The 14,674-nt window shown below is 34.2% G+C and overlaps 1 protein-coding gene across 1 annotated transcript in view; it reads left to right on the top strand.

Moving 5' to 3' along the window:
- Window positions 1-10,280: 10,280 nt before the first annotated feature.
- The window catches only part of LOC120349460, a 29,538-nt gene continuing 25,144 nt past the window's right edge, over window positions 10,281-14,674 (top strand). Inside the window, exons 1-2 of the mRNA XM_039419659.1 lie at window positions 10,281-10,622; window positions 13,630-13,845. Of these exons, the coding sequence (XP_039275593.1) occupies window positions 10,530-10,622; window positions 13,630-13,845 (309 nt within the window). The 5' untranslated portion in view covers window positions 10,281-10,529. The remainder of the gene's footprint in view (window positions 10,623-13,629; window positions 13,846-14,674) is intronic.

Consider the following 14,674-nt stretch of genomic DNA (forward strand, 5'->3'; position numbering starts at 1 on the left):
GGCATAACATGCAGCACCAGTTTGGAATTCCGCACTATGTAGGCTAGTACAGTGTCCACCTTGCGATTGGAGAGAGGTCAAAATAAATTCCTGAGATTTACATTTTTCAAGAGATTGGGACAGACTTGTGCTATTGATTTCCCAACAGATGAATTGCGAAGGACCTTCCTTGAAAAGCAGGAGAGATTTATTTTCTATTCTTGTCTTTTACAACATCCTGACAGAATCCAAGGGCAGGGCAGTGGACTGTGAATGATAGTTGGTATAAATACCTACAAATAAATCTTAAAATTCTGTGCATAAAAATACTGATAGCTTGAAGTGTGGTAAGTACGCCAATAAAAGACTAAATGAATCAACAAGATAAGATTTAATAATAATAATAATAAGATAATAATAGGCAGATGGCCACATACAAAAACAATTGTGTCAAATATCTTTGGATCAATAAAATAATAATAGGCAGATGGCCACATACAAAAACAATTGTGCCAAATATCTTGGGATCAATAAAATAATAATAGGCAGATGGCCACATACAAAACATTGTGTCAATTTCTTGGCATCAATAAAATAATAATAGGCAGATGGCCACATACAAAAACAATTGTGTCAAATTCTTGGGATCAATAAAATAATAATAGGCAGATGGCTACATACAAAAACAATTGTAAGTAGATTAAGTTAAATATCTTTAAGTCTTTAAGTCTTTGAATCTTTAAATAATAATAGGCAGATGGCCACATACAAAAACAATTGTAAGTAGATTAAGTTAAATATCTTGGGAAAATTACAACATGTGAAATAATGTAGAGAAATACAAAATTTAAATGAAATTAGGTCAATGACATTAATGACCATTGAAGCCTGACAATAATTGAAAAGGTATTATTAATGATACCTGAAATGAATATAAATTGAGTGCTATAATGAAGGTTATTGCTGTAAGGTAGGTACAATATTAATGATTAAAAATGACAATAAGCTGTAAAAAATGCTCAGCAAGTAACATATATAAAAATATATGCGGCATAGGCCTTCAGTGATTTGAATGTCAAGATAGACTTCGACCAAACAATTAATAGGCGTCACTGGCCTTAAAATATCACTTAAGAGCTAAGGGTAGCTAATAACTACAATGTGAAGATAGTCCAGGTTGAATATAGGCGACATGGGCCTTCAATGAATTGAGTGACAAGATAGACATCAATTAGAACGATTAATAGGCGACAGTGGCCTCAGAAAATCACTTGTAAAGCCAAGGGTAGCTGTCAAATCCAATAAATAATAGTTGCTACTATTGAATACAATTATATAGGCGTCAGTGGCCTCAGAAAATCACTTGTAAAGCCAAGGGTAGCTGTTAAATACAATGAATTAATAGGCGTCGGTGGCCTTGGTGAATTGAATGTCAAGATAGACATTAACCAAATAATAAGTAGGCGTCGGTGGCCTCAGTGAATTGAATGTCAAGATAGACATTAATCAAATAATAAGTAGGCGTCAGTGGCCTCAGAATTGAATGTCAAGATAGACATTAACCAAATAATAAGTAGGCGTCGGTGGCCTCAGTGAATTGAATGTCAAGATAGACATTAATAAAACAAATTAGTAGGCGTCGGTGGCCTCAGTGAATTGAATGTCAAGATAGACATTAATAAATCAATAAGTATATATGTAAATGGAAATTGAATAGAATGATTTACATAACCTGAATAAAATTTTAAAGAGGAGATGCGGCCAGGCAGACAGGCAATGACTCCGCAATACCCACAGGAACAGGACATCAGCAAGCGATGAAGTGATCTGGCCATGCGATGACAAGCATGGAACCGTCTACCACAGCAGGTGAATCCCCCAGTGGAAATGTAGGCAGGAGTAAGTAGAATTCCAAACGAATAATCCGATCTTCAAGTTGTGGAATTTTTGGATTGATTTCCAAACGGTAGAGATGATGAACTTGAAAGTTTGAGTTTCACGAGGTGAAGCCAATTGTAGAAGAATGGCAATTGAAGCCTACACGAGGTTGTAATTTTTGACAAAGTTTATCAAAGCAATATGCGAAGCAATCGATGAATATTTAATCACAATTGAAGAATAGAATAAATGAATAATTTGTAGAATATTCACACTTTAAAAACGTTCTGTAGATCAAATGAATAGCGATGAACGCCCAAACGAGGTCGTGAACTTAGCAAGTTTATCAGAGCAAAAATGCGAAGCAATCGATGAATAATTTAATCACAATTGAAGAATAGAATAAATGAATTAATTTGTAGAATAATTCACACTTTAAAAACGTTCTGTAGATCAAATAAATAGCGATGAACGCCCAAACGAGGTCGTGAACTTAGCAAAGTTTATCAGAGCAAAAATGCAAAGCAATCGATGAATAATTGAATCACAATTGAAGAATAGAATAAATGAGTTAATTTGTAGAATAATTCACACTTTAAAAACGTTCTGTAGATCAAATAAATAGCGATGAAACGCTCACACGAGGTTGCAATTTTTGACAAGGTTTATTAAAGTTTAACAGAGTAAATGAGTGAAGAAATCGATGAATAATTGAATCACACTTGAAGAATAGAACAAACGAATTAATTTGAAGAATAATTCACTTTTAAAAACGTTTCGTAGGTCCGATGAATTCAGATGAAAGGTTTAGACCGGGCGCAGGATGCACACACCGACTAGGAACCATTGCAAAAGAATAAGGAAACGCTGCAAGCTACAATGAAAGAAGCAAGATGCCGGATGTGTTAGAAACGTAGGCAAAGCGCCCACAACCGAATGGTGAAAAAGTAACAAATATCTAGAAAGTAAGATGCCTAAATACAAGATAAAATTCCAAAAAATCGAATAGTATAAATATTAAAATTGCAACGGCAAATAATCTGACGAAAAAGTATGAATAAAAGTATAGAAAACCAGCTTGACTAAAGCAGTGTCAAAGAACCGACTGTGACGTCACTGGTCAGCGGGACGGACAAAATGATGACATGATGTCTACGTAGTAGCGGAACGAGTAACAAGTGGAACCGTTCCAATAAATGCTTTGTCAGATTTTACAATCCTTCACAACAGAATAGATTCACAGTATCTCACTTCGAAAGTATTTTTTTCCGTTCCAGTCTTAAGCTGTGGATGTCACTCTTTGCTCTTCATCCCCAGGTCAAAACCAGTTTATAGGTATTTCTCCCCTCTAAATAGAATTCCTAGATTAATGAATAGTCTCGAGTATGGAATAGATGTGTTTGCGGATGGTCTGAACACCTTTAAGAGGAAATCACTCAGTGTAATTCAATGAGTGCTCGAAATTAATAAATTCATCTTGAAAACTGCCTCTATGTAACAACTCCTTTAATACTGTTTTCACTTTCCTTGCCCTATTACCATAGGTAAGGAAAGTATTGCTTTCCGAAGAAAATAAGGTACCCCAATTTCTACATTTCAAGGTCCCCTGAGTCCGAAAATAGTATATTTCGCACCTAGACCAGAAAATGAGATTTTTCCGGCTCGAAATCGGTTTTCAAGTCCGAGGCCGTAGGCCTATACTCCAATATTGGCGTATGGAAGAGGCTCCTTTTTCCTTTTATATCCTATTATATTAAGCGAGCAATTTCTGTATTTTTATATTTACAATTATATCTGGTTATTCATGTTCAACGGATCTCGAAAACGGCTCTAACGATTTACACGAAATTTGGAACATAGTAGGTTTATGATGTAAAAATTCGATTGCACTAGGTCTCATCCTTGGGAAAACTCGCTGAACGACATTAAAAGGATAATTTCGACATTAAAATGGCTGAAACAGACGTGGATAGTAAAAAAGTGAGTGAGCGAGTGAGTATGTGAAAAATCAAAATATCGCATCCCCGAAATTCATAAGATGACATAATATAGCCAGCTGTGAAATATAAACACGATAATATTAGAGAATTTGTGTTATGTTTATCAATAAATAAAAATAACGAGCGAAGCTCGGTGCCCCGATATTTATCCTTGAAATGCGAAATTTCCAATATAATTTCCAAAATATACGTCGACGTGCAATTTAAAAAGGAACATACCTGTCAAATTTAATGAAATCTATTACCGCATTTCGCCGTAAATGTGCAACATTTTAACATAAAGAGACATGCCAAACCGTCGCCTTGAATTTTAGACCTCACTTCGCTCGGTCAATTAATAGAGTGAATTCCCACAGAATAACTTTAAAAATATTGGAAACATGTTTTTGTCCAATAGTATTCGTATAAAAGCGCTTCTCTCCCTATAATGGAATTATTTTTGAAACCAATGAGCACCCTATTGTTAGAGAAGGCCGCTTATAACAGAATAACTTTAAAAATATTGGAAACATGTTTTTGTCCAATAGTATTCGTATAAAAGCGCTTCTCTCCCTATAATGGAATTATTTTTGAAACCAATGAGCACCCTATTGTTAGAGAAGGCCGCTTATAACAGAATAACTTTAAAAATATTGGAAACATGTTTTTGTCCAATAGTATTCGTATAAAAGCGCTTCTCTCCCTATAATGGAATTATTTTTGAAACCAATGAGCACCCTATTGTTAGAGAAGGCCGCTTATAACAGAATAACTTTAAAAATATTGGAAACATGTTTTTGTCCAATAGTATTCGTATAAAAGCGCTTCTCTCCCTATAATGGAATTATTTTTGAAACCAATGAGCACCCTATTGTTAGAGAAGGCCGCTTATAACAGAATAACTTTAAAAATATTGGAAACATGTTTTTGTCCAATAGTATTCGTATAAAAGCGCTTCTCTCCCTATAATGGAATTATTTTTGAAACCAATGAGCACCCTATTGTTAGAGAAGGCCGCTTATAACAGAATAACTTTAAAAATATTGGAAACATGTTTTTGTCCAATAGTATTCGTATAAAAGCGCTTCTCTCCCTATAATGGAATTATTTTTGAAACCAATGAGCACCCTATTGTTAGAGAAGGCCGCTTATAACAGAATAACTTTAAAAATATTGGAAACATGTTTTTGTCCAATAGTATTCGTATAAAAGCGCTTCTCTCCCTATAATGGAATTATTTTTGAAACCAATGAGCACCCTATTGTTAGAGAAGGCCGCTTATAACAGAATAACTTTAAAAATCTGGTGTGGTACACTCACACAACTTTCCTTGCTCATTGAACTGTAAGCCTCATTCTTAAACGAGTATAATTTAGGGGAATAACATAATGACGATTGGCGGCAACATATTTGAAACTACGATCAGACTACTGTATATGTGTGTATATAATATTGTTTTCAGAGTACTTTTTCCTTTATGTAAATTGTGAAATTCGATGATTTTTTTTAAAGTCGTCAAAACAGCTGTTCTATAGATGAAATATCTCGACTATGTGCTCTTTTTTTAAACTGCTCTACCTACCTACCTCTTGCACAAGAAGGAGGTTACAAAGTCCATTTCTCAAGGATGGGGTGGGCCCCCATTAGTTTCCCAGAAATGAGACTCATGTCAGTTGATAGGGCTTATAAATAGCTATCCATGATATAAATTTGAAGAAAATCGTTAGAGCCATTTTCGAGAAAACCGTGAAAAACATGGTTTTTAGTAATTATCCGCCATTTTTCTCAAGAATTTTACGGAGCTCCTGCAATTTACCAAGAAATGAGACTCATGTCAGTTGATAGGGCATATAAATAGCTATCCATGGTATGAGTTTCAAGAAAATCGTTAGAGCCTTATTCGAGAAAACCGTGAAAAACATGGTTTTTTTAGTAATTATCCGCCATCTTGAATTGAATTTTATTGGATTTCTTACTGTCGGATCCTCATGGTATGAGGACCTTAAGTTTAAAATTTCAAGTCAATCGGTTAATTAGAAATGGAGTTATCGTATTCACAGACATACACACACACACACACACACACACACACACACACACAACACACACACACACACACACACACACAACACACACACACACACAACACACACACACACAACACACACACACACACACAACACACACACACACACACACCACACACACACACACAACACACACACACACACCACACACACACACACAACACACACACACACAACACACACACACACACAACACACACACACACACACACACACAACACACACACACACACACACACCACACACACACACACAACACACACACACACACCACACACACACACACCACACACACACACACAACACACACACACACACACACACAACACACACACACACACAACACACACACACACACACACACACAACACACACACACACACAACACACACACACACAACACACACACACACAACACACACACACACACAACACACACACACACAACACACACACACACAACACACACACACACAACACACACACACACAACACACACACACACACACACAACACACACACACACACACAACACACACACACACAACACACACACACACAACACACACACACACACACACAACACACACACACACACACAACACACACACACACACACACACCACACACACACACACACACACAACACACACACACACAACACACACACACACAACACACACACACACAACACACACACACACACACACACACCACACACACACACACACAACACACACACACACAACACACACACACACAACACACACACACACAACACACACACACACAACACACACACACACACACAACACACACACACACAACACACACACACACAACACACACACACACACACAACACACACACACACAACACACACACACACAACACACACACACACAACACACACACACACAACACACACACACACAACACACACACACACAACACACACACACACACAACACACACACACACACACAACACACACACACACACAACACACACACACACAACACACACACACACAACACACACACACACACACCACACACACACACACACAACACACACACACACACAACACACACACACACACAACACAGAAAATCGTTAGAGCCATTTTCGAGAAAACCGTGAAAAACATGGTTTTTAGTAATTATCCGCCATTTTTCTCAAGAATTTTACGGAGCTCCTGCAATTTACCAAGAAATGAGACTCATGTCAGTTGATAGGGCATATAAATAGCTATCCATGGTATGAGTTTCAAGAAAATCGTTAGAGCCTTATTCGAGAAAACCGTGAAAAACATGGTTTTTTTAGTAATTATCCGCCATCTTGAATTGAATTTTATTGGATTTCTTACTGTCGGATCCTCATGGTATGAGGACCTTAAGTTTAAAATTTCAAGTCAATCGGTTAATCAGAAATGGAGTTATCGTATTCACAGACATACACACACACACACACACACACACACACACACACACACACACACACACACACACACACACACACACACACACACACACACACACCCAAAAATCTTGTTTTTGGACTCAGGGGAACTTGAAACGTATAGAACACTTAAAATTAGGGCACCTTAATTTTTTTTGAAAGCAATACTTTCCTTACCTATGGTAATAGGGCAAGGAAAGTAAAAATATTGAACTTGGTGTAATGTATTCACCATGGAGATGACTTAGGTTTTCAGCTGCATCCGAAGTTTTGTCAATAATGCAATCTTAGTTACCTTATCAACAACCAATTGCCACCCTATGTGCTCCATAGAATAGACTATTCTACATGCGTAGAATAGGTACTTAGTCAACGTTTTTATTATAATTTGAGATACAATTATAATAATTTGTCTCTTAGAGTAGACGACTTACCCAGAACATTTTATCAGTTTATAATGAAAGGAATAGTTCAATCTCAGAGAACCAAAATCAAACTACTTGCAGTGAGTATTATAGAACATTCTCTGTTTTCATAAATATTAGATAGAATTCATTATTATAAAATAGAATTTTAAGCTGCGATTACACCAAAGTTATTAACAAAATGTTTTTTTTATCTGTTCTTATAGATTCTATTAGATTGAACGGAACTTGACAAACACATATGTTCATCATGTTTATGATAAGTTATGTTCAATCTAATAGAATCTATAAGGTCGGAGAAATAAACATCTTGTTGATAACTTTGGTGTAAACAAACGCAGCTATTTAGTACACTTTTTTGAAATGAATAACATAATAGATTAAACATTTATACAATTTATAACAACTAGTTACAGTGGTCCACACTTTAACTAACCACTCAGTGGTTTGAAAATAAATTTGAAATAAACGATTCACATGTTTCATTGATATTACACACAGCAACAATATTGACAAAAAATATTACTTTTCACTAATAGTTTTGTTATTTCAAACATAATTATTTTATTCTAGTAATTCTGTGAACAGTAGACCTCACGCAGTATTCTCATCCACAAGTACCTGATTGAAACTATAGACCTTATCATAGCCACCTCTAATACATATTAGAGGTGGCTATGACCTTATAGAAATACAGCAATAGACTGGCTTCTCCACACATCTGTGTAATCACTTGTCAGCAGATTTATGATGAATAATTCTATAGTCTGATTTTTACTCTGATATTGGCGTATGAAGGAGGCTCTTTTTCCTTTTTTATTACCGTATCCTTGAAATGAAAAATTTCCAAAAACCTTGTATATACGTCGACGCGCAATTAAAAAAGGAACATACCTGTCAAATTTCAGGGAAATCTATTACCGCGTTTCGCCGTAAATGCGCAACATATAAACATTTAATCATTCAAACATTTAGACATTAAAGCTGGGTTAAACCCAAAGATCTTAAAGAGATATCTTCAAGGTCTTTGGTTAAACCAAAGTTATTAACAGAATGTTAACGTAATAACTCAATCATTATAGATTCTATCATATTTAACGGAATTTGAAAACACATATGTTCGTGTGTATGTTCAATCTAATAGAATCTATTAAGGATTAAGTTATTAAAATTTTGTTAATAACTTTGGTGTAAACGCAGCTTAAGAGAAATGACAAACCGTCGACTTAAATCACGACTTCGCTCGGTCAATAATAATTTTTATATTATTCTATTAAATAACAAAACTATTAGTAAAAAGTTTATTTTAAAAACCTGAAGATTGTGTGGAACACTGAAACTAGCTGTTATAATATTTTTTTTAATCTATTATTTCATTAATCTCAAAAAATGGTTACTAGAATTCTATTTTATAGATAAAAATAAGTAGCTCCGAATTCATATATTTTAAGAAGATAATACAATTCACTTCAGTTAAATAGTTTTTTATGAACAAAAATTATTTCTCTTCAATGTTTGATCCAATTACGAACTGCTTGTTAAATAATCACTTTTGAACAATTAATTACGACATAGCAGTCAGGTATTTATATAAATAAAAGTTATTAGCTTATACTTACGTGTCCGAAAGCGCTACACTAATGTGATTAGAAGCTAATAGCTTTTATTCATATTATAAAATACCTGACTGCTATGTCGTAATTAATTGTTCAAAAGTGAAAAATTATTTGTTATTGATTAAGGGATGTAATCAATAATAATAATGTTCATGCAAGTTTATATAAGTAATATGAAATGAATTGATTAACACTTTTGTTAGACTATTCTAGATGTGTGGACAGGTTGCTTAATCAACGTTTTTTAATAGTTATGTCTCCAAGAAAATTTAGGTAACTAGCCAGGAATTCTATCAATTTACAATGAAGGAGTAGTTCAATCTCAGAGAACCAAGATAAAATTGTTGCTGGATGTGGGAAGGTCTATTATTCACCAATCTTTGTTTCCAAAAATATAATAGAATTTACTTCAGTTGATTAGCTTGTTGGTGAAAAAATGGATTGTTATTGGCTTTAAGGATGTAATTTTAAAGATTATTAAGTTTTTTTTCTGGTCCTGCAAATTTATTTCATTAAAACAGTGAATATTTCACTATTTTAGTGATAAGAAAGTGAAATATTTCTTCTGTTTGGTTTTGGAGCATCTAAATCTGAAAATTTACTTTGTAAAAATAATCAAACTTGTTTCAAATAATTGTGCTGTCTTCGGTATTCAGAATTAATTGATTTTTAGTGTGAATTATTTATTTTGCAGTTGGAAATTTATATTCTATTTAGATAAAATGCCCCATCGCGCCTCTTCAGGTGTGCATCCAGCTAAAGTTTGTCCTTATAAATTGTATTTGATTAAACAGATTATTCTTTAATTATTGATTCATACAACAAGTAGGCTACATAATCAAAAATGATAGGGAGAGAAGAAATAAGGTAACCTTGCTATTCCTCTCCCAAATTTAGAGGAGGTTACACATATTTTATCATGATGTTTGTCAAGTTCCATTTAATCTAATAGAATTCATAAGGACGGCAAAATATCGTACGAACAAAAATCGATGTGTGTGTGCGGAGTGATGAGGCGCAGAGCCTTAACCGTATTCATTCCAATAATTTATACATTATACAAAAAAATCTCAAATTAATTTCTGTATCTCACATTTTTGTTTCATGAAGGCATTCATCCCTGACAAATCGAAAGAAGAAAAAGCTGCCGATGAACTGTTTGCGAATTATCCAGAGCTGGAAGCTCACTACAAAAAGGTGAAACACTTCTCATAAAAATAATCCTCTCTATTTGAATAATTTTGTGCTTGGGAATTCAATGTAAATTTCTTAGTTAATTTTTCTCCAACGAGCTTGACCTGTGAAAAGGTTTGAAGAATACGTGCTCGAAATTTGAAGCTAATTATTGACAACGACTTTGGCCTTGAGTGAGTCAAAAGTGAGAATTCGCTAACGCTCGGTCAACAAACCTCATTCGATTTTGTTCATTTGTTGTGGATATTCAGCTAATCAAATTTGTCTTAAGACATCACATTATGATTTTAACAACGAAAAATAATGATTTTTTGCAGTTAGTGATTGATCTGAAATTTGTTGTTGTTGGGTTTATTATCATTCATCATTTGATACCAGGCTACAGTGGCCAGCCAGTCTATAACTGATGAAAATTAAAGAGAACTCAGTTAGAGAACTGAGAGAATTAATTATTAATATGAGCAATTATTTAAATACTGTATTACACACCTATAAAAATGATACACTAATTTCATAACACTGGGATGTGGTACATCCCAACTTATTGCTTATTATAATTCCTATGAATTTCGATAAGTTTTGAAAACTCTTTCTACAGTCTAAAAATAATAGTAAATACATTTGTCATATATTGTATAGAAACGTTCCCAATCATTTAAAACAGTCTGAAAATTGCATTATTAACACCTACAAGCAACATTTGAGTAGATGGTTATTAGAAATTGGCAGGGATGCTGCAGAGCAACTGATTCAATCCGCCTTCACATTCAGAACTTGAACTCATAGTGAATTTGCCATTTCCAATGAGTAGTACAGGTAGCCTTTAAGCTACTATTTACCTGTATATACTAATAACCAGTATGGAATTTCATTGTGTGCAATTTATATTCTTTGATTTGCTGAAGAATGTTAGTAAATTCAATTACAATAGTTTTAATTACCGGTATAATATGTACAAAACATGAGAACATAATGTCAATCAACTTGGAAGAACCCACTCTCCACTCACAGACCCAAGTCTTTGTGGAGAGTATTCACTGTTAAATGTGTAATAAATGAATTTTATAAATTTGTATTATGTTTTTTGTGAATAAAAAGCTTTCAGAGTTATCTCTAATTTTTCAAAGTTATCTCTTTGTTATATTTTGATGGCAAGATACCACTTTTGATACAGACATTCTTGTAAAAGTTTTTACTTAGGTTCTGATCATTGCACTCTCATCTGCTAAAATTTATTGGTTTCAGAAAATATGTTATACTATTTTAAAAATTGGCTTTGGATTACTATTATTTATGCTACCTGAATTTTCTGAAAGTCAAAAATAAGTATACTTTCTACAGATGGAAATAAATTGGAAGTTGCATTTGTTAAAATACCAATCAATTAATAATTATTATTAAACGAAAATCCCAATTAAATGCTGTAAATCACCCCGAAGACTTTTGCTACTGCAAATATTGACAACAGGGTAAACAGCTAAATGGAACTTCGATGAGCGCTACTTTACAAAAATTATTTTCAGGATGAGCGGAAATTATAGGAGGTACTGGGTTCGATTCCCGAGCTGACAAATAATTTTTGTATAGTAGCGCTCATCGAATTTCCATAAAGCTGTTTACCCTGTTGTCAATATTTGCAGTAGCAGAAGTCTTCGGGGTGATTTACAAAATTTAATTGGGATTTTCGTTTAATAATAATTATAATTAAGTATACTTTCATTCAGTACTTAAGCGAAAGAGGAAGAATTCCAGGTTTTTCTTATAATAGACCTACCCAATTGGAAGTTCATATTTTTTTATGAAAATAATAGATCACTAGAGTGACAGTCGCCGTCTTGGTGTCACCCCGACTACCTGACACCTGGTCATTGTGGCCGTAGGCGACTACTTGTACCCTTGTAAACATATACCATTGCCGTCGAGTTGTCCCCCCGACTACTTGTCACCTACTGGACCAGAGGTGCCAACTAGTCATGACCGTAAACGACAGCTTGACACCTCGCACCCTCGCGTCAGAGTGTCCCCCCGACTAGTTGTCAACTCCTTAGAAAGGAGACAAGTATAGTGAGGTCCACGTTATAATGGCAGTGAAGAAAGATACGAGAAAAACGTTGCCAAGTCTCTCCATTTTGCCACTGAGTGTACACAGGTGTTACTCAATTCATCCCATTAAATTTGATCTAATAATAATGATCATTTCCTTGATAAAATAATCAATTTAATGTCAAATTAATCAAGAATATATATTTTTTCATAATTTGATTCAAAAATTTGCTTCCATTTGATTTTATTTTTATACAAACCTGAAATGGCGGCTAATTTGAAAAGCTGTGATACACCAATCTGAATTTCAAAACAACAGAAATTAAGTTATTTGGTAGGTATTCTATTCCAATTTCTTTTTAAAATAATATAAAAATAGAAATCCTATTAAAAATAAGTAATTTCAATGGAAACAATTCTGAAATAACCTTTCAATATTATTTATACCGGTAAGAGTAGGTCTAACCTATACGTGTAGGCTAACTGAAGCATGGATGAAGTCTAGGATGGTTAGTTATCAACTTTTAAAATGTCATTTCAGGTATTTTAATTTGTGTTTCTCATATGGTAATGTCTAAAAATTATTCAATTGTTCCAAAAATACATTTTAAATCAATTATACGACTTGTGTACTAAAGTATTTTGATAGAATGAAGAAAGAAAATGGCGGCTGAGAATTGTTTGTCTTCTTTTGTACAGTCACTGTCAAAAATGAAAATAAAATATTCTGGAAAACAGACAACATTGCAAAGCTAGAGAGAGATAGCGCTATCTGTTTTGTTGTATGATAGAAAAGGACAGCAACAGTATTGTCAATCATACACTGCCATTATAACGTGGACCTCACTATAGATGGGGATGGCTCACGTCAACTTGTCCCCTAAAAACCGGGACAGGTTGACGGGGTGTCAAGTAGTCGGGGTGGCACCTAGTCGCGTTCCCGCTGTATGAATAATATTGTCTGCAGTTGGTGAATGATCTAGAGCTGACGATCACTGCCAACCGGTTCATAGAGGATGTGAACAAGCTGTGGAGCGGGGTGTCGAGTCGGCATGGGGTGCTGCAGCAGTTTGTGGCATTGGTGAAGGAGCAGAGGAGCACCATATCCACCCTCAACTCGGAGGTGGGAGACTGTCTGCGGTCGACCAAGGACAAGCAGGATAATGTCGAGAAACTCAAAATGGTTCGTACTTTTATAACAATAATTTGCCAAATACAATAAATATTTTTACAAATAAAAATAATCATTAAAATACAATAGTTTTTGGCGTGACTGGAAAAAGAAGCTTTGAAGCCTTGAGCTCCAGTCACGAGTTCTAAAAATGAGAAATACATTTTTTAATTTAATAACAGCAGTACAATAATGAGACAATTTTGTTGATTGATGATAATAATCTATGGATGTTGAATTTTATCAATAATCCAAGTACTTGATAAACAAATTATAAATGCACAGAAAAATAATAGACTATAATATAATTGTCGAGTTTTAGACACAAGATTTAAAATGTGACAAAAATGTCACACATGTCAAGACTAAAAATGTGACAACATGACTGATGACAGGTAACGCTAATATGTTCACACGTCTTGAATAACTAATGGTAATTAATATTGCCAAAATTGGTGTTTCATCCAACTCAGTTCTCAATTTAAAAATACCTAATAGTTCTGTTTTACTCACGATTTTATCAATCTTAATTTGGTTACTGTTATTTCATCCTTAATAAAGTCTTCTGGAATTTTATTTATTAGTTTATTACTCTGATATTTGAATTGGTGTTTACTAGATGTTGATGAAGTAAAACTAATATTAAAAGCATTTACTATGTAACATATTTAATTTGGATTGATTAATAAGAATCCCTAGCTGAAATATTTATAGGTCTGAGTAAAATAACTGGCTAATATCGCCAAAGAGATAACATAAAGATTAGATAATATCAGATTGTCCTGGCTAAACTGTACAATAGCCTAAGAGGAATTGGAATAATTTTTTGCTAATATATAAT

Source organism: Nilaparvata lugens, chromosome 1, assembly GCF_014356525.2.
Source record: "Nilaparvata lugens isolate BPH chromosome 1, ASM1435652v1, whole genome shotgun sequence".
NCBI classification, from domain to species: Eukaryota; Metazoa; Arthropoda; class Insecta; order Hemiptera; family Delphacidae; genus Nilaparvata; species Nilaparvata lugens.